This window comes from Ictidomys tridecemlineatus, chromosome 4 (genome assembly GCF_052094955.1).
Source record: "Ictidomys tridecemlineatus isolate mIctTri1 chromosome 4, mIctTri1.hap1, whole genome shotgun sequence".
Taxonomy (NCBI): Eukaryota; Metazoa; Chordata; class Mammalia; order Rodentia; family Sciuridae; genus Ictidomys; species Ictidomys tridecemlineatus.
Window position 1 is genome coordinate 198,844,611 of NC_135480.1, and position 22,115 is coordinate 198,866,725.

General features: G+C 34.3%; 1 protein-coding gene and 1 non-coding gene across 8 annotated transcripts in view; both read right to left on the bottom strand.

Annotated features, from left to right (window-relative positions):
- Positions 1 to 22,115, bottom strand: part of Rc3h2 (ring finger and CCCH-type domains 2) — a 56,746-nt gene that overhangs the window by 23,259 nt on the left and 11,372 nt on the right. For all 7 annotated transcript variants that reach the window (XM_021723508.3, XM_040286261.2, XM_021723510.3 and 4 more), the window contains 6 exons: positions 20,701 to 20,934; positions 12,698 to 12,873; positions 8,853 to 9,053; positions 7,737 to 7,869; positions 7,505 to 7,623; positions 6,118 to 6,230 (listed from right to left, as the gene is read on the bottom strand). In XM_021723508.3, coding sequence (XP_021579183.1) covers positions 6,118 to 6,230; positions 7,505 to 7,623; positions 7,737 to 7,869; positions 8,853 to 9,053; positions 12,698 to 12,873; positions 20,701 to 20,934 — 976 coding nt within the window. The remainder of the gene's footprint in view (positions 1 to 6,117; positions 6,231 to 7,504; positions 7,624 to 7,736; positions 7,870 to 8,852; positions 9,054 to 12,697; positions 12,874 to 20,700; positions 20,935 to 22,115) is intronic.
- On the bottom strand, positions 7,951 to 8,061 carry LOC120890191 (small nucleolar RNA SNORD90). The gene has a single exon (XR_005734433.1). It is a non-coding gene; the product is annotated as a small nucleolar RNA SNORD90 (small nucleolar RNA).

A 22,115-nucleotide genomic window follows, 5' to 3' on the forward strand; every position in this document is an offset into this window, starting at 1 on the left:
TCTCTAGTCCTTTGTATGACTCCTATTTGTGAAGCTGTCTGGAAATAAGAAATAGGAACTGTAGATTATTTTATTTTTGACATAAACATTTTGAGTTTATTCAGATATTTGGTAGATTCAAGAAATATAAAGATAGATAAATGAAGATAAATGAAGCACACAGGTAAGTAACACTTGCAATACAGACATTTTATAAAAACTAGTTATAATTACTACAAATGGAGTGTTGCTATGGTTTGAACATGTCTGTCAAAGTTCATGTGTTGGTAACTTAATCCCCAATGCAACAATGTTGAGAGGAGGGATCTTTAAGAGATGATTATGTCATAAGGTCTCTGCCCTTAAGAATGAATTCATGCTTCTGGGCATGGTAGAGCACTACTGTAATCCCAGTCTAAGGCAGGAGGTTCCCAAGTTCAAGGCTAGCTTCAGCAACTTAGGAAGGCCCTGGGCAACTTGCTGAAACCCTGTCTCAAAAAAGACTGGGGATGACGTAGCTCAGTGGTTAAACTCCCCTCAGTTCAATCCCTGGTATCATTAAAAAAAAAGAAAAAGAAAAAGAAAAGAAAAGTAAAGTTAATGTCAATACCACAGGAGTGGTTTCCTGATAAAACCCGATAAATGAGCAAGTTCAATCTCCTTTTGCCTTCCACCATGGGATGATGCGAGAGACCCGTAGCAGACGTGTCCCCTTAATCTTAAAGACTTCCCAACCTCTAAAACAGTGAGCCAAATAAATTTATGTTTATATAAATTATCCAGTCTATGAAAATAATAGAACACTAAAGAAAAAAACTATAGAAGACACTGAAAGAGGGAAAGACCTCCTATGTTCTTAGATAGGCAGAATTAATATTGTTAAAATGGCCATATCACCAAAACCAATCTACAGATTCAATGTAATATCCATCAAGGTACCAATGACATTATTCACAGAACTAGAAAAAATAGTCCATTCATATGGAAAGAAAAAAGACACAAAATATCCAAAGCAATTCTAAGCAAACAAACAAATTAAAAAAATGCTGGAGGCATCACAATACCGAACTTTAAATTGTACTACAGAGCTATAGTAATAAATTACACAGTACCAGCATGAAACAAACAGTCACATAAATTAAGGGAACAACAGAGACAAATCCACATAGATACAGTCATTTTATCCTTGACAAAGGTAGCAAAAACTTATGGAGAAAAGATAGCCTTTTTGGGTTGTTGTTGTTTTTGGTACTGGGGATTGAATTCAGGGGCACTCAACCACGAAGCCATATCACCAGCCCAATTTTTGTATTTTCTTTAGAGATAGAATCTCACTGAGTTGCTTAGTATCTAGCTAAATTGCTGAGGCTGGCTTTGAACCTGAGATCCTCTTGCCTCCGCCTCCCAACCTCAAAAGGTAGCCTTTTAAACAAATGGTGCTGAAAAAATTGGCTAATTATATATAGATGAATGAGACTAACCCTTATCTCTCATCCTGCACAAAAGTATACTCAAAATGGATCAAAGACCTAGGAATTAGACCAAAAACTTAGCAAATGCTTGAAGAAACATAGGGTCAACATTCCAACACACAGGCACAGGCAACAACTTCCTCAATAGGACACTTAAAGCTCAGGAAATAATACCAAGATATGACAGAATCAAATTTAAAAGCTTCTGCACATCAAAGGAAACAATTAAGAACATGAAAAATAAGTCCACAGAATGAGAAAAATCTTTGCCATGTACTCTTCTGACAAAGGATTAATAACTAGAATACAAAAAGAACATAAAGAACTTAAACACCAAAACAAACAAAAACCTGAGTCAATAAATGGGCACATGAACTAAACAGACATTTTTCAAAAGAAAAAAAAATAACAATAGCCAACAAATATCTACAAAATGTTCAACATTTTTAGCAATCAGGGAAATGCACATCAAAACTATACTAAGATTTCATCTCACTCCATTTAAAATGGTAGCCATCAAGAACAAAATAAAAATAAATGCTGGCAAGGGTATGGGGGAAAAGGAACACTTGTATACTCTCAGTGGACTGTAAATTAGCACAACCACCATGGAGGTTCCTCAAAAGAATAGAATGGAACCACAATATGACACAGGTCTACAATTCAGTGGTATTTATCCAAAAGAATTAAAATCAGCATACTACAATAACATATGCTTACTCATGCAGTACAACTAAACAACAGTCAAATTTAGAAATAGTATAGGTGTCTGTCAACAGATGAATAAATAAAGAAAATGTGTTATATATACACAATGGAGTTTTAGTTGGTCATAGGAACAAAATTATGTCTTTTGCAGGAAAATACATGAAACTCAAGGGCATTCATTATGTTAAGCAAAATGAATCAAACTCCTTGAAAGTCAAGGGTCCTATGTTTTCTCTCATATATGGAAGCTAGAGGAAAAAAAAAAGTGTGTGTGTGGGGCAGTCTCATGAAAATAGAAGGGAGACCAGTAGAGTACAGAAAGGGGACTCCAGGGAGGAAGGAGGGAAAAGAGAGGGGAGGTATTGAGGCATGAAAACCACCAAATATCCAGTCTATAGCATTCTGTTATAAAAGTATGAAACCAGTAAGACAAATGCCATAGCAGCACAGTAAAGAGAACAACTAATATTGCCTAGGTAAGTTAGGGAAGTCTGTGGAGGGAAGATGATACCTAAATATGATAAGAAACAGTTCTCCAGAGAGAAAAGACAGAAAAGCACACAATATAGAGGGAACAACATGTGGAAGATTGAACAGTGAAAGAAATCATATGGTAGTCAGCAGTAATTAACTGGATGCACTAAAATTATCCATTATGTATCTACCATGTTTGAGCCCTGGGTTCAATCCCAGCACTGCAAAACAACAAAACAACACCCCTCCCCCACAAAAAAGTAAAATCCAAAAAACAATCTATATCTGTATCTATCTATTTCTAAAAGGCAAAGCTTGAAAGTCAGGTTGGACCAAATTCTGTGATGTACTGAGGAATAAACTAAGAATTTAAAGTAGAAGATAAAAATGACACATCTTTTAGAAAGAAAATCTTGGTAGAAACAGAAAAGACGAGACATAGAGAAATGTTACTAAAAAACTAATTAACCACTAGGGTACTTAACACTGAGCTAAACCCCCAGATCTTTTTATTTTTAATTATGAAACAGAGTCTCAAATTGCAGAGGCTGGATTTGAACTTGTGATCTCTCTGCCTCAACATCCAGAATCACTGATATTCCAGATGTGCACCACTGCATCCAGTATAATTTGACTATTTTTATTATTAATAAATTTATTACTACATTAAAAGTTTTGTAAGTGATAATGAAGTTCTGAACTAGGTTCTGGGGATAGAGTAGCAAGCAAGCTTGAAAATATGAGAAGTATAAAAGATTTTCAGATGGGGCACTGGTTGAGGGTGGAATGACAATGAAATAAGTTTCCTCTCGGATGTTTTAGGACTAAGCAAGGTCCTCTCAAGATCTTTCTATTTGAGCTAAAATGCTTTATTTCAGATATGGATATCTGAATTTTATCTCCCAGAATCTTAAAAAATTATCAATGTGAAATTCTCTATACAGAGTTAGACTGGGTGCATACAGCTTCTTTTTTTTTCTTTGGCTCTTTAAAGTGAGGGGGAAAAAAATCAAGAGAAGCATGTTTTTGCTCTTGTTTTTTTTTTTTTTTGCACACAAACATAATCTTCTCTATCATGCCACTGCTACTGGAGAGCTCATTAAGTGCACGGCTCAGTGATAGCCAGGGAGGAAAGGAGACAACAAAAAACAACATATAGTCCATGGAGCTTACACTTAGTTAAGTAAGGTAAGCAAAGACTCAATGAATAGATTAAAGGTTGGATAATTATAGCATGTGGGCCAAAATTGCTTGTTTTTATAAATAAGGCTTATAACCATGCTTTTTATTTTTTCTAATTAAATTAAATTAGGTTAAATTGTGGTATTGGAAATTGAACCCAGGGCTGCTCTACCATGAATCTATGTTTCTAGCCCTTTCTATTTTGAAACAGGATCTTACTAAGTTAACCCAAGCTGGCCTCAAACTCATGATCCTCCTGCCTCAGCCTCTCAAGTAGCTGGAATTACAGGTAAGTGCCACCATACCAATTTTACATATTGTATATGGAGGCTTTTTTCTTGCAATTCATAGTTGAATGGTTCTAACAGAAGTTGCATGGCTCTGCTGGGTACAGTGGCACATGTTTGCAATCTCAGCTACTCAGAACAAAGGCAGGAGGACTTATTGCCAAGTTCAAGATCAGCCTGGGAAACTCAGTGAGACCTTTTCTCAAAATAAAAAACAAAATGCTGGGGATGTAGCTCAGAGGCCAAACACCCTCGGGTTCAATCCTCAGCATTAGCCTCCTGGAAAATAAAAAATTATATGGCCCTCAAAGCCAAAAATATTTACTATTTGGAATTTACAGAAAAGTTTATCAATCACTAAAACAGACCATTAATTCATTGTAATTGTGAAAAATATGACAAAAAGAACCTGGTTCTTATGAAATAGTAAAGAGATCCCCCCTGAAAACATGAAGGATAATCAGATCAAAGGAAAAGACCCAAAGGCAAGGCTGGAAGGACTGGCATTATTTAAAAAACAAAAGAAAAAAAACACCCCAAGGTGTGAAGGAACATGGTATATTTCAGGAACTGACAAAAGTTAAGTGTAGCTTGAGTAGAGAGTATAATTACAGAGTGTTGCAAGATGAGATCAGACAGGCTAGCACAAGTTACATGATGCAGGGCATTAAAGGCCATAACCCAGACTTTATATCTTTATCTGTAAGGCAATGAGAAACTATCACAGATAGCTGCAGAGGAATAATATGAGTAATCTATACTTTTAGAAGATTTCTGTTTTGTGGGAAACAATGGGAGAGGAGGTGTGCAATGGTAGATGCAACTTATGGATTAAGGGAATTATAGGATGGACTATAAGGATGTAAAGAAGAACACAGTTGAGGGATATATAGGAAGTGGAATTGACAGAGTTTAGGGAATGATTAAGCTGAAAAATATGAAGGAAAGACAGCTGACAAAGGTTCCTACAACTTGGCATGTATAACTGCTTGACAGGATACACAAGGGGAGAGCAGAATGGAAGGAAAAGAAGGTATAGGAGGAAAAAATGAACTCAATTTAAGTGTAAAGTGTCTAAAAACAAAATGGAGATGTCCACTTAAGAGTTGATATGTGTGCCAGTTGTTTAGTTGAAAGGATGAGATCAAATTTTTGGTTAGGTTTAAATGATGAAATGATACATACATCCAGTTAGTTTTTGCTAACTGGATGTATGTATCATAGCTTATCTCTATTACTTTTTTGTATGGAGTAAACAGACATAGAAAAAGAAATTATCCCTAGGAGAAGAGAGAAGACAGCACAGGCGGGAAAAAAGTTAAAAAGACCTAAAGCCAGAAAAAGAAAACGTACCCACTTTACCATTTTTGTGAGATTTTTCTGTTCTGCTCAACTGAACTCAAAAGTTCAATTAAAGCCCACTTGAATCTAATGTACGAAATATGATGTCAAGAGCTTTGTAATGTTTTGAACAACCAATAAAATAAAATAAAATAAAATAAAATTCATGCTCAAAAAAAAAAAAAATTCAATTAAAGGCAATAGGGGTATTTTCATTCTATACAGTTAGAAGAAATACGGATTCCCAGCTATAAAATGGTCTCAAAATATGATCCTTAAATAAGACTTGAAGTCACTTATCATATTACTTTTGAGCCTAGATTAATCATCTTATCGTTAAAAAAGAAGAGGTTATTTTGCATTCTAGAGAACTTAAAATGTTAGTTTTTTCCCTTGGTAGTACTGGGGATTAAATCCAGGTGTACTCTACACCACTGAACTACATCAACAGTCCTTTTTTAAGATCTGACTTTGAGACAGAGTCTTGTTAAATTGCCCAGGCTGGTCCTGAACTTGCCTCAGCCTCCTGAGTAGGTGGGATTACAGATGCATACAACCACATTCTGCTGTGAACTTTTTTCTTTGGAACACTACAAAGTTGAAAACTATGAATGATATTGTCATTATAATGATAAAAAATTAAACCCATATGAAAGAGAATTCTCAAAACTTACTTTTCAAGCTCTTCCTGAGAATGGGCAAATGTACAATTTGTTCCTCGTGGACACCCCCCTTGCTGTCGCAAATCTCGGCACATACTAGTCTTGTACTTGCTATTTGGCTGAGGCTACAAAAAAGAAAACATTCAATGTGTGAAAAATGATGATTCCAGTTGTTATTCACTCTTGGAACTTCAGAACTTTATAATCATACACTTATTTCTTTATCACATTAGACAAGTAATTCTTGTGCTGAAACAACTACCATTCCATAACCCTGAGTTAGCATTTTAGATATTTTCTCTGAAGATCCTCTGAAATGATTCAATACAATGTAATATCCATGGATAGAAAGATTTTTCTCACTAACTTATTGCTATATTAAAATTGTGATACCAATATTAAATAATTTTAAAAAGCCTTTTAAAAAAAGTCATAAGCTTTGTCCACTTAAGCTTTCCCAGGAAAGGCAGAATACCATTTTCCTGAAAGTGAAAAATTACCAGTTGTAAACTTGGAGGTACAATTTTATTCTTAGGCTTAAGCTGTTTAAGTTTACACATATAATGAGGAAGACTATAAAAACCTCATAGATGCTATAATTTGCATCAAAGTCTCAGAAGAGGTCATTCTTATTTTCCATCTGAACAATATTATTCAGTTGATATTTGAATATAATATCTTCTAATCAAATAAGGATAGAAGAGCGAAAGATAACAGTCTCTGGGATAGATTTAATCCAAGTTGTCACTTACTGACATCATCACCTTAGATGTTCTTTAACCTCTTTAAATTTCAGCTTAGGAACAGAAATTACCTTGTAGGTAGCTGTGAGGATTAGAAATAACATACATAAAATATTATACAGAGGGACTGGCCCACATTAACTTAACAAATGGAAGTTATTACCAAAATAAGGATTATAATTTAACTTTCTCTATAGTACATTGAAGATAATATCTTACAAATTCAAATGGAAATTCATTCGGGAGATAGCAACTGTAGAAAAGAACTTAACAAAATCTTTGGAGGGAATCAATAAGCTATACTTGGGTCAAAACCATTCTGTTTTCAGTGAACTCATATCAAAGATAACCTCTACACTCTTGCTGTGCTATGTACTTATCAAGTACATTTAAAACTGAGTTCTCTCAAAAACAAAAAAACAAGAGATAATAAAAACATGAGATGGATGGGGATGTACCTTAGTGGCAAAGCACTTGCTTAGCACGCACAAGGTCTTTGGATTTGATCCCCAGCATCACAAAAACAAATGAATAAACAAAAAAGAAGTTTTAAGAGAAGAGTCACAGGAAGAGTCCACTAACAAAACAGGTTAAGAAGTTCATGATGAAACTGCACTAGAGATAAGAGTAGCCAGAAGTGCAATAAATGTACATACTTGAGGTGTCTCATGGCCTTTTCTGCTATAATTCTGTATGAAGTCCACAAGGCCATGAACCACTGTTTTAACAGCTACCATTGCATTTTCTAGCTGCTCCCAGGTAGGCGAAACAGCATCTAAAATAAGCATCAAGGGGATGGGGGATGGGGAGAATGTGTTAGCAGTAATTCTCGTGTTATTTACCTCAAAGGTAGACACAGTACAAACATTCGAGCATTTTTTCACATACCTGGATTAGGGTCTATGTTTGCAAGAAGCTCTAAATGAGGCCTTAGTCTATTCAAGTTAGCTGGGTCACCGGTTCGTTGCAAAACAATTGTCAATTCCTGAACACTCTTTGCAAATGATTCTGGAGACTGCAGCTAACAAATAGAAAAAAAGAATGGTTTTTACTCTTTGACACATAATATATTCTAACATTTTTAATGTCTCAGTTACTTAACAGGTTTTCAAGTGTCTTCAGATTTCATAGTAGGAGTATCAATGATGAAGTAAATTTTCATCTCAGAATCTGCCCTATGAAACTCATCATTAGACACTTAGAAAACATATTCACAAGCTGTATTAGCTCTCTGGGGTCAGAATACAGATACACTTGAGACCTTGTAAGCCTGGCTGCTTTTATACTGGCATCCTATGTTTGTTTCCCTAATACATTTCCTAGTCTATTTATTTATTTATTACCATTAAGTGGCACTAATCAATGAGCCACATTCCCAGCCTTTTTATTTTTTTCCTTTGAGATAGGGTCTCACTCAGTTGCTCAGGGCCTCTGTAAATTGCTGAGGCTGGCTTTGAACTTGCAATCCTCCTGTTTCAGCTTTTTGAGTCACTGGGATTATAGGTATACACCACTATATTCAGCTGCCCCTAATTTATTTTGAAGGTTAAAAAAATAATATTTAAAAAAAATTAGTTTGGAACAGTCTGATATTTAAAAACATGGAAATCTCCACTGTTTAGTCCCTTTAGAACAGAGATAATCTTAAGACTTATTAATGGTTTGACTCATGATTTTTCGACTTTACAATGGTGTGTAAGAAACACATATTCAGTAAAAATATATTTCAATTCCATATTTGACCATTCCCCTGGCTAGTGATAAAGCAGTATGATATTCTCTAATAATGCTGGGCATTGGCAGTGAGGCTTATAATCATTGAGGATAAATAATTGATACTTTGTTTAACTGTTTATTCTATGATGATGTTCATTAAGTTAGGTATATTAAATGCATTTTCAACTTAGATGGGTTTACCAGGACTCGAGCAGGGGAGCATCTGTATTCTAATACTCTTCTGTATAAGAACAATGGTATAAAATTAGCATCTCTAATTTTACAAACCTTGTCAATGATAGATTGCATGTGTGATTTATGAGCCAAGTCACCATATAAAAGTGAGGACCACTGTTCAGGTGAAATACGAAGTCCTGCTTCCATAGCAATATGAACGATTTGGGCATCATGTTCTCTGCGTAGTGCCTCATAACTGCGGAATTCCTCCTTTAGCTGCATCAGGGAAGAGTCTTCATCTCTTTTAGTAACCTAATAGAAAAGCAAAAAAATAGAACTCATCAAAACTCATCTGCTCTTTTACCCTCAACCACTTAATTCACTTTTTTGGGGGAGTAAAAGAGTCCATACTACATTAAGAGACACCACACAAAGTAGTTAAGATAATGTTCACACCACATTTCTTTTTGGGACAAATTTATTTGTGTAACTAAATATATAGTCCTTCTTTTCAATGAGTTCATCAATTGGCAGGGAAGAGACACTTGTAAACAGAAAATTAGGAAGAGTGCTATTATAAAGCTCTATGGCAACACAGAAGAAAGGCAATTAAATGTGATTGTTAAGGGGAGGAAAGTGATCTCTGCAAAAGCCTTCTTCCAGCTATAGACTACATGAACTACATCTTGGAGAATGAATAGGAGTTTTCCAGGCAAAGAAAGATGAGAAATAGAATTCTCAAGAGAGCAGCAGTGATAAAACAGGAACATCAAAGAGCGAAGGAATAGTTAAAGCTAAGATACAGACCAGAGAAAAATCAGATGGCCTTGTATACTGTGTTAAGAAATTTGAATATTATTCTAAAGGGTATGAAAAGTCACTAAGAACTCTTAAAAAAAAGAGTGATATGATCAGATTCATGTTTTAAGAAATATAACTTTGGTAGTAACAGAAATAGATACAGATAAGCAAGAAATCTAGCCAATCAGGGCTGGGGTATAGCTCAGTGGTAGAGCACCAGCCTGGCATGCTACTTAAAAGAAAAAAACAAAACAAAACAAAATAAAACAAAAAACCAAAAGAAACTCAGTCAATAGTCAATAGGTATACAAGAGTTAGTTTTCAAAGAGTTTCACACGAACTAGTGAAATTGTCTAATAATATAAATGAGTAGATATATGGATGGATAATTTCCACAATAAATGATATGTACTTACTCCTGAACCACTAAAACTTCAGATAAACCATTAAAACTACTAACCAGTAATGATAACCAAAACTTGGTTAGAATTCAGAACACACAAGACTAGTTCAGGTTCTGAAACAGACTGGATAAATCATTCAAATTACTCAAAATTTAGGTTCCCTATTGGTAGAAGAAAATAGTCCTATGCTGAACACTGGGCTGAGGCAGGAAGATTTCAAGTTCAAGGCCAATCTAAACAACTGTAGGGATAAAGAGCCTCAAATGTGATCCCAAGTATCAAAAACAAAACAAAAACAAAACAAACAACAACAAAACAACTCCAGACCACCTCTGTGGGTGTTTTATTGCTGTTGCTGGCACATCGGACAATAGTGACAGGCCACCAAGAATATGAATGAGGTAATCAGGTCATAATAAGATCACAATTCTCTTTGGGAATCTATAAATACATCAGAGAAGAGTTTGGGAAATTTATAATTTTAATTAATACAATCTCAGGTATTTAAGAAAAAGCAGAATATGAGTGTACCTAGGAAGTAACAAAAATCTATGTTCTATCATAACCTACCTAAAGAAGCAATGAGGAAACAAAAGGAGGAATTATCAAAACTTAAATAACAGAAAAAACAAAGTTAAAGATCTAGAGGATGGTCTCGCTCATCTAAGTACCACGTATGATACAGTGTGTACCAGGGGCAGCATAAGAAGTACAGAAGTCAGACATAGGTAGTGAGCAGAACCTGGTCCTATTTAAGTGCTAACATGTATCAAAATCATCTGTGAAGCTTTGAAAGACAGAATCTCAGATCTACTGAATCAGAATCCCTGGATTCAAAGACTACACAATTAAAAAGTATTTTTGAAATCTTAAGTCCAACTTAAGATAAACTCAATTAGAATTCTTGGGAACAAAGCTCAGGAATGAATATTTTCAAAAGCTCCACAGGTGATTCTAATATGTACCTTCAATTAGGAAATACTGGACTAGGGGCTGGGATTGTGGCTCAGCAGTAGAGCACTCACCTAGCACGTGCAGGGCCTTGGGTTCAATTCTCAGCAACACATAAAATAAATAAGTAAAATAAAGATTGTGTCCAACTACAACTAAAAAATAAATATTAAAAAAAAAGAACTACCAGACTAAAACTTAGCATCATTAATTCCCCTTATTCTCATTCCATGTTCAGCAAACAAAGGTTTGATACTTTTTACAAGAAAATATCTACCAATGTGAGAATTCATAGCATTCAAGAACTGCATTTCTCATTACAAATTAATAAAGCTCTTGATGTATTATTATACGTGATCTTCGCTAGATGATCATCATCCTGAAGACAAATGTACTGTATGAGCCCACAAAATTTAGGTATTAGTATGAAGAGTATGAACATGAAGAACAGACCTTGGTCAATGATGAATCTGTTAAAAGTAAATTCTACCAAGTAAGGCCTTCTCGCAGTAAGTCAACATGATATCCTTTTATTCATACAATCACTGCACTTTAACATTTTAAACCATGTGACAATAAGGATGAAATGAGAACATAAAATTGAAACAACTTTCTAAACTAGTGTTATTCAAATATCACTTATCAGGAGCAGTTATAGATATATGCCAATCATAAACCACAAATCAATATGATACCTATGAAGAAAAACATTGTATCAGTGATACACAGTGTGAAAACCTAGTCATTTCAAAATGGCAAATGATCTCTGTAATTTGGCTGCTTAGCCAATAACTTAATATTTAAGGAATCAGAGATTGATTTCATTTCCCTAGGGACATGAAATCAAGCATTATAACTGTCATGCATATAAGAGTCCAAACCTCATTATTAGAGTTAAATGAATCCATTTGAATATATTTCTATCATCAATTACCTGTTATCTAAAATTGAATAGTCTGCTAAGGAAATCTTTTTCTGTCTGTACAGTTTTTGTTCTTGGGAATTTAAAAAGAGCAAAATAACCTAAACAGGCTTTGGTTTCAAATTAGATGCCTTATTTTCACAGAGGCCCAGGGTCTATTTCTAAGTCCTAGACCTTTCTCAAAATATTACACTCCTGTAATATAGAGAAATTTTAAGGAGATACCTGCTTTCTACCTTTCTGAACACCTTTCACTATCTACCAGCCTGTTAAACAATGAAACATTTTAAAACATCTTGCCCTTTCTACCAAACAAAAAACCACAAAGAATGCAAAATAAGGCAATCCCCTCAATTTTTCATTTTCTTGTCATCCTTAGGATTTCCATATTAAAGACTTTAATATTACATAAAATGAAGTATATATAAAAAAAGAAGTTTTTAATATAGTTACTGACTCCCTTTTAAGATAACAAATGTAAATAAATTAGGCTTCTTTCTTCCACTTTTTTTTTTTCCTAATTTAGAGTCAAAAATTCACCAAATTAGGGGCTGGGATTGTAGCTCAGTGGCAGAGTGCTTGCCTTGCACGCGTGAGGCCCTGGGTTCAATCCTCAGCACCATATAAAAATAAACAAATAAAATAAAGGCATGCTATACAACTACAAGTACAAAAAAAAAGTTCACCAAATTATCCTCTGTTCTACTCTGTGTAACTGAAACCGTATTTGGTATCACAGATGCAGTCAATGTTGAAGGAAAAAAATTTTTTCTCAACTTTTTTTAAGCATTCTGTTACCAGATTGTGTAATACAAATTCTAGAAAGTCTCTGACTCACATAGAAGTATGAATTCTTTACATAGTTCCTCAATGCTTACCTTAAAACAAGAAGCTCGATACAGTAGTTGCACAACATGACCAATACTTGTTTTTGATGCCTGAGGAAATCTTGGTTCTAGTCTTTGCACAACAAAAAGTACCAGAACTTTCCTGGAGAGAGCAGAACCATCTTCTAATGCCAGCAACACCAGCTTCAAGGCCTCTTCTTGCATAGCTAGAAATTATTAAAGGAACATTAAATGTTCATTATCCTGCAGATCACGTCTATCAAAGGCATCTCTGAGTATTAGTTTATGGTGGTCCATTCCCACAATCGGTATTTAATTAGCACAAAGAAAGGATGTCACCTATAGATGAATACAGTTTATTTTAAAAATAAGCATGCAAAAGAAAACATTTCCTACTAATAACCAATCAGAACACCAGTCAAAAGAACTCAAAATTATCATTTGCAGGTATACAATAATCAATTAGATAATGATAATGTTAAGGTGAAAAAGAAATTCATAAAATACTTAGAACTACTGATAACAACATGTAAAGATAGGGCTGGGATTGTGGTTCAGTGGTAGAGCACTTGCCTATCATGCATTAGGCACTGGGTTCAATTCTCAGTACCACATAAAAATAAATAAATAAAGGCATTGTGTCCATTTACAACAACAACAACAACAACAAATTTAAAAAGAATAAAAATTAAAAAAAATAACATGCAAAGAACATACAGGTGGCATATGCATGAGAATGTTATTCTGCCTGTCAGAAACTACTCTGTAAAAAATTTATAAATGATTAGTCTCTAGATGCAATACCCGAAGAGGGTATTTATACTGTTTTAAAACCAGGGATATATAGTGTATCCTGAATCAAATCATGAGGGAACATGAGGCAAACCTAGATTAAGAAATATTTTATCACTGTGTGCAGTGGCATATGCCTGCAATCCCAGTGACTTTGGAGGCTGATGCTGGGGATCCCAAGTTTGAGGCAGGCTTGAGCAATTTAGTGAGGTCCTAACCAATGTGAGACCCTGTCTCAAAATTTAGAAAAAGCTTGGGAGGAGGAGGGGGAAGAGAGGGGAGGGGAGCGCGGGGCTGGGGATACAGTTCAGTGGTAAAATGCACCTGGGTTCAATCCCCAGTACATACTCCACCCAAAAAATTTGTAAAGTAAATGGCATGTATTCCTCAAAATAAACATCATGGAAGATAAAGGTTGAGAAGTGGTTCCAGATTAAAGAAAACTAAAAGATAAATGACAAATACATTGAGTATGAACTAGATCTTACACTAGAAGAAAATAAATGCTATAAAAGACATTTTTGGAATAATTGAAAAAATTGGAATACGAACTATAAATTGTACTGTATCAAAGTAAAAGTTTTTGAATGTGATAAACATATTGCTATTACATACAGAATATCCTTGTTTTTAAAAGTATTTTGGTCAATGTGGGTAAAGAGCATTCAGGAGGGCTGGGGTTGTGGCTCAGTGGTAGAGCGCTCCCCTGGCATGTGTGAGGCACTGGGTTTGATCTTCAGCACAATATAAAAATAAATAAATAAAATAAAGGTATTATGTCCATCTACAACAAAAACAAAACAAATAGCATTAAAAAAAAAGAGCATTCAGGAAATTTTCTGCATTATTTTTGCAATGTTTCAATAAATTTAAAATTATTTCAAAATTGAGCCGGGAGCGGCAGTGCACACCTTAATTCCAGCAACTTGGGAGGCTGAGGCAGGAGGATTGAAAGTAAAAAGACAGTCTCAGCAACTTATGGAGAACCTAAGCAACTTAGCAAGACCCTTTCTCAAAAAAAAATATAAATAAATAAAATAAAATAAAAAGAGTTGGAATGTGGCTCAGTGGTTAAGTGCCCCTGGGTTCAATCCCTGGTACCAAAAAAAAAAAAAAAAAAAAAAAAAATCAAAATTGTAATTTAAAAGTACATGGTTATCAATTAAAAAACCCAGAACTTTAGAGCTGAAAATCTACAGTCAAAATCAAACTCCATTTTCCAAGGTGAGGCTATTCAGACCCACAGAAGTTAAGTGACTAAACTAATGTAACACAATTAGTTGGTAACTAAACCAGAGCTTGAAACAGACTTAAAAACAAAACAAAACAAAAAAACCTTAAGGTAAAATTCACATAAAATTACCCATTCAAAAATGTACAGGGCTGAGAATGTAGCACTCATGCACACACACAACAAATGTATAATTTGGAGGTGACATTTAATACATTCATAATGTTGTATAGCTATCAACTCTATCAAGTTCTAAGAATTTTTATTACTCCAAAGGAAATCCCATAGTCATTAAACAGTCACTTCTCATACCCTCTATTCCACAGATCCCTGGCAACCATTTAACCGGATGTCAGGTCTCTTTCACTTATAGTGAAATACTCATAGTATTTCCCACATGCAGCATACATCAGTAATACTTCAATCTTTTTTTATGGCTGAATAATATTCTATTTATGGATATATCTCATTTTGTTTATTTATCACCTAACAACTGGACTGTATCTACCTTTTAACTATTATAAATAATACCACTATAAACATTTGTGTCCAAATATATTTGAGGACCTATTTTCTATCCTTTTGGGTATATACCTATGAATGAATCTGTTGGGTCATGTTTAACTTTAGGGGAACTCCCAAATTGGTTTCCCCACAGTAGTGCAATTTACATGTCCTCATCAACAATTGTTATCTTCTATCTTCTAAAATTGTGGCTACCTAAATAGGTGCAAAGTGGTACCCTATTGTGATTTCTTTATTTTTGCAGTGCTGGGGACCAAACAAAGTTCATGACTCATGAATGCTAGGCAACTGCTTTACCACTGAGTTATGCCCCCTATGTGTCATTACAATTTTGACTTGTATTTCCCTAGTAACTAAAGATGCTCATATGTCTCTTTGTTATTTGTGTCTCTTTGGAGGTTCAGTCTTTTATCTACTTTTAAGTTGGGCTTTTTGTTGTTGAGTTACAGAATAAAAATCTGATATTTAATCTGGTGCTTCTTAGGTTAAGATAAGTAAACACAATGAAATATACAAGTTATATAAAATATGAATTTAAAAATATTTTTAAATTTAACTTTGTATTATGGAAAACTTTAAACATACACAAAAGAAGAGCTAACACTATCCATCCAGCTGTTTTCAAGTTTCAACTAATTCTTTCTTTTCCAGTTTGTTCTGGCTGGAGTGTTTGGAAGAAAGTTCCAGATAATTTATTATTTTACTTTTAAATACCTTAGTATGTATTTCTAATAAGTAAGGCTTCTAAAAATATTAATAAGACCACTGTCACACCTAACAAAATTAACACATTTCCTTGATATAATTAATATTCAATCCATGTTCTATTTTTCCCATTGTCTCAAAATGTCTTACTACAGTTGGTTTAAATATCCAAATAAATCCATACAATTCTTTTCAGTTGATATGTCTTTAGGCTTTAAAAACAAAATGAAACAAAACAAAACCTATATCATTGCCTTGCCACCTTTATCCTCCTATTTAAAAGAAAATTCATTTATTGTTGAAGAAACACTTTTTCTAAAGAATTTTCTTAGATCAGCATGGTGTTGGAACACCTGTAATCTCAGCGACTCAGAAGGCTGAAGCAAGGGGATCAGTTGAAGTCAGCCTGGGCAACTTGGCAAGATCCTCCTGTCTCAAAATAAAAAGGACTAGGGATATGGCTCAGTGGTAAAGTACTACTTACTGGGTTCATTCCTCAGTACTAGAAGAAAAAAAAATTTCTTTATTCTATATTGGTTTCATTGTGCTTATAGTATTTTTAAATATGTTCCTCTACCTCCCTCATTTCAGGTAAACCAAAAGCTTAATTAAATTCAAATTTAGGTCTTTATCTTTTTTTGTTTTTGGCCAACCACACATATATTACATGAAGACACAGATATGCATACAGCCTAGCTGTCTTGCTTTTAACAAAAAAAAAAAAAATTTTTTTTGCAGGAGGCTGGGATTGAATCTGGAGTACATTACCACTGAGCTAAATCTCTAGTTCTTTTTGAGACAGATTCTTGCTAAATTGCTGAGGCTGTCCTTGAACTTGGAATCCTCTTGCCTTAACAATCACCAAGTCCTGTTTGAGTTATTGGGATTACAGGCATATGCTACCACACTTGGCAATGTTGAATTGATCAGAGGGTTCAGACCCTATCCACCTATTGTAAATTTCCCCAGTAACATTTCATCCAATGATTTTAATGCTGGTGATGTAGCTCAACAGTAGAATGCTTGCATAGCATTCACAAGGCCATAGATTCATTCCACAGTACCACAAAAAGGAAAACAAAAACAAAAATTCAAACCCTAATAATCCTTGACCAAGCCCATTAATTAATTTAGAGGTGCAAAATTATGGTTTTTCTAATTTTATCATTTTTCTTTTAAATTTATTAGTTGGAATTCTACTAAAAAAAGACACTTCCCTCAACATAGAAGAGTTATCCCTAAAATAGTTTGCATAAGAAAGGCAGGAAAAAAAATGCTCAGCTTCTTTCTAACTCTTGTTCTTTCAATTTTCAGAATATTATGTTACTGCTCTAGCAACTGCCAAGATGACCAATTAATATTTTCTTACTACAATTAGGAACTCAACCCATTATAGTCATCACTCATTTTTATGTCTAAATTGTCCATTTATGTCCAATGTAAGCTTCTTCAAGTTCAAGTCTATGACTTTTTAACAAGATTCTATAAGTTTCTGATACCTTTTTTGCTTTCTAGCACAAGATTTTCCAGGTTTATCTTTTACTTTCCCATCTTACAACTGGAATAAGACATTTATTCAAAGAGTCCTGCCTCTTTTTAGGGGGAACTGATATTTATTCAAGCTTACAATTTTGGTGCTTTAATTATTAATTGCTGGGATGGGGATGTGGCTCAAGCGGTAGCGCGCTCGCCTGGCATGCGTGCGGCCCGGGTTCGATCCTCAGCACCACATACAACAAAGATGTTGTGCCCGCCGAAAACTAAAAAAAATAAAGATTAAAATTCTCTCTCTCAAAAAAAAAAAAAAATTATTAATTGCTTCTAAATCTTTTCAGCAGACAGACAAGGATATTAACAATTTTTAGAAAGAGAAAAACAAATAAATCTGAGTAAATTCTACCAATTCTAATTTAAGACTACAGGGTTTTTACTTAAATTTCACTGATTTCATAGTCATATCATTTTTAAATGCTGAAAGTATTGGTTTCTGATGGCATTAACATAATAATGTAATTGATTTATAAAACTGTGTCTTATTAGTTTCAAAATAACACCACCAGAATTATGAACCACAGGCTCATTGAATATAATTTAGGATTTATACATCTCACTAGAGATAAAGAAATCAAAATATTATGTTCTAAAGTCACCTTAAATAATTTATTCCTATATGGATATGCATTTAACTTCATAAATTTTAGCCTTATTAAATTTTTATAGCACTGAGGATCAAACTCAGGGTCTTGTGCATGCTAGCTAGGTAAGCACTCTACTAAGCTACATCTATCTCCAACCCCTTAACTATATTTTTAGATATTATTTTGTTTTAATCACTTTTAAATTTTGGGGGTGCGGGTACCAGAGATTGAACTCAGGGCACTCAACCACTGAGCCACATCCCCAGTCCTGTTCTGTATTTTATTTTGAGAAAGGGTCTCACTGAGTTGCTTAGTGCCTAGCTGTTGCTGCGGGTGGCTTTGAACCCACAAACCTGTTTCAGCTACCCAAGCTGCTGGGATTACAGCTGTGCACCACCATGGCGGGCTTCGCTTTTAAATTTTTAAAAATTTTATTTAAAACCTTTATAAGACACTTATGTGGTTCCTAAATTCAAAAAAAAGGTAATCAGCATTCTGTTCCTTTCTTACCTTTTTTTCTTCCACAAAATTTTATTATTTTTATTTTTCCTGCCAATGTTTCTTTTGAAGGATTTAAATGAAAAAAGTAGGTAACGATTCTGTCTCCCTCTTTTTCTTACATAGAATAGTACACTATTCTGCACCTTGCTTTTATTTTTTTAACTTAAAAATATATCTGGAGATCATGCCCTTCCTCACTGCTCTCAACAGCTGCATAGCACTGCACCAGAAAGATAAACCATAGTTGAGTCAGAACCTTATTATAGATGTTCAGGTTACTTCTAGATGTCTGCTTTTACAAATAGTGCTTTATAACTTTATGTGTTTTGTATTTTTGCTGTATTTTTGGATTGACTCCTTAAGTGGGATGGCTGAGCTGAAGAGTAAACACAAAGGTGATTTTGCTTAATGTTGCCAAATTTCTGTCTTTAAGTTTACACCATTTGCTGCATTCCCACCAGGACTGGATAAAAGTGTTTCCCCACAGCTTGGTCAACAGAATACACTGTCAAACTTTTGATTCTGCCAATTTGATGGATAAGTAATGGCATTCCAGTATGACTTTAATGTACATTTTTCTTTTTATGAGAAACACTGGGTATCTTTTTATATGTTTGAAGTCATTTGTATTACTTTTTATATTAAATCTTTTGTCTACTTTCACTATTTGTGAATCTTTCCAATTTGATTGCTAGTCTTTGTTTTTTGAGAAAAAATTAATTTTAATTTTTTCAGTTGTTGTTGTTGGTACTAGGGATTGAATCTCATCCCCAGATTTTTTAATTTTTCATTTCAAGACAAGAGTCTGGCTAAATTGCTAAGACTAGCATTGAGCTTGTGATCCTTCTGTTTAAGCATCCTGAGTCACTGGGATCACTGTCTGCATATTTGGAAGAACCTCATATATTAGTTATATTAATCTATGTACTGGATGACATTTATAAATATTTCCCCCAGCTTATTATCTTTTTACTCCGCTTATAATTTTTTGTGATGCAAATTAAACACAATATCACTCCTGGATTTTGAGTAAAAATTTAAAAAGTGTTCCTATTTCCTACCAGGTTATAAGAGAATTACCTATTTCATTTGTTTTTATTACTTGTATAATTTACTCTGTAATCACAAATATTTCTGAACTATTTGTAATTTAGGCAGTGACAGCATATAAGGAATGCATCCAATTTTATTTTTCTACCTGTCCATCCAGTTCTCCCAATCCCACTTATTAAAAAATGTTTCCTGTATGCCAGGCGAAGTGGCACACACCTGTATTCCCCACTACTCAAGACTGAGGCAGAAGGATCACAGGATTGAATTCCTTCTGAGCAACTAAGTGACAACACTGTCTCAAAATAAAAACGGGCTGGAGATGTACCCTACTATGTGTAGTACACCCCTGGACTCAATCCCCAGTATTGCAAAAAAAAAAGTTTTCTTCACAAAATTAAATTCTGCTCAAACCATATTTCTAAATAAGAAAGGTAAAACAAAACACCTAGAAGAACTACAGGGAAGTACTTCATAACTTTGGCATAAAGGTTTTCTTAAGCAGAATATGGACAGAATAACCATAAAGAAATTAACCCCAAGTGACTTATACTTTATATATTTTTCCAATTTTTAAAAATAATCAAGAGATTGATATTTTTTTCCTACCACACACACACAAAATAAAAGAATTAACCTTCCTTTACTTATAACCTATGCAATCCTAAACTCCTTCTAGCTCAATTTTCTAATTTGTACATGGTCACCCATCTATCTATAAGAGATTATAATACATAAGTCATATAGTCCATTATATTACACAGTCTATAATATATAATATAAATTATGATTAACAAAAGCTTTAACTATGTCAAGATGTATAAGGGCTGGGGTTGTTTGTGGCTTAGTGGTAGAGCACTTGTCTTGCATGTATAGGCCACTACATTCGCTCTTCAGCACCACATAAATAACATAAAGGTATTGTGTCCTTCACAACTAAAAATCAAATACCCCCCCCCCCCCACACACATACATGTATAAAGATGGGTTGAGTCCCAGGATTTTAATTTTGCCTTAGAAACTGGCATCCTCAAGTTTTTTACTCAAGCTCTAATTACCAATAAAAATGCTAAGATAGTCAGCTATTTTACCTGGCCCTAGAAACTGGCATCCTCGAGCCCTGACAGCAGCCCACAAATTGGCAGACAATTGCTGAGGATTCTGGTGCTGTAATATCAGTTCTGTTACAGTTCTTTCTCCAAGTGAACGGGCTGCTCTCATGGCTCTGACACGACCTTCTTCCTCCACCAGCTGACAGTTCACAAGTGTCACCAGTTTCCTTTGCATTGGACGGCTCAGTGCACTCTGGTTCAAACTAGCTACACCTTTAAGAAAAGGGAAACAAAGAAAACTAAAGGTTTTTCAATAAATTAAACAATTACATTATCTATATTTGTATTTAGCCACAAATCTTAACGAGTCCCTTGTAAGTAGTTTTATTTTTCTAACAGTGAGTATACTGTCTGTTTATTACCATTTTGTAATAAGAAGGCAGCTCACTTTTAGTTATTTCAGATTTTATTTAGGTATCATGTTTTCTGTACCCAGATGCAGCACTTTGTATTTATTTAGTTTTCTCTCCATCTTTTCTATAAAGCAATTGAAGATAAATTCAAAGATGCCTGAGTAAAAATTCTAACCTATAAAGACTGATTAATCATGGTTCTAATTTTTAAAAATTGTACATGAGACATTTAGAACATTGCTCAGTGATAACCTCATACATCTTACTCCTTTGAACTAACTCGGGGACACTGCTCCAGCAATTCTCTCCTCTTACGCGTATCATCAATTTTTTCCCTCTCTCCCATCAGCATACAATAAGAAAAAGTATGCTATTATTTCATCCATCTTAAATATAAGTAAGGACTGGTGGTATAGCTTAGTGGTATAGTATTTCCCTAGTATGCACAATCCCCAGTTTGATTCCTGGCACCACAAGGAAAAAAAAAGAAATCTTTCTACTGATCCCTCCTTTCCCATTAGTGGTGCTCCATTTCTTTCTTCCCATTTGTAGCAAATCCTCTAGATTTATTTCCAGTTTCTTACTTTACAATCTCTAAAACCTACTCTGATTTTGTCACTATCTCTTGACCAGAACTGAACACAAGACAATTATCTACTTTGTTTTTTTCCCCCCAATTGTCTCTACTTTGTAAATCCACGGTTAATTCTCAGTCCTTATCATATTTGACCTTCCACTAATATTCAACACAGATGATTACTCTTTCCTCCTGTATTTATAAATACTTTCTTTGGTTTCTAGAATACTCCATTCTTTTGGTTTTCTTCCTTCCTCCTCCTTTCCTTCTAATCTTCCTTGCAGATTTAAAATCATCCTTTTCCCCTAATTATGTTAAAGGACCTCAGCACCCAGTCTATTTTTCCTATCTAAATTCACTACTTAAATGACCTCATCCAGTTTTGTTACTTTAAATACCATCCATATATGTCAGTGACTCCCAAAGTTACAGATAGCATCCAAGTAAATATTAACAAATCTCAA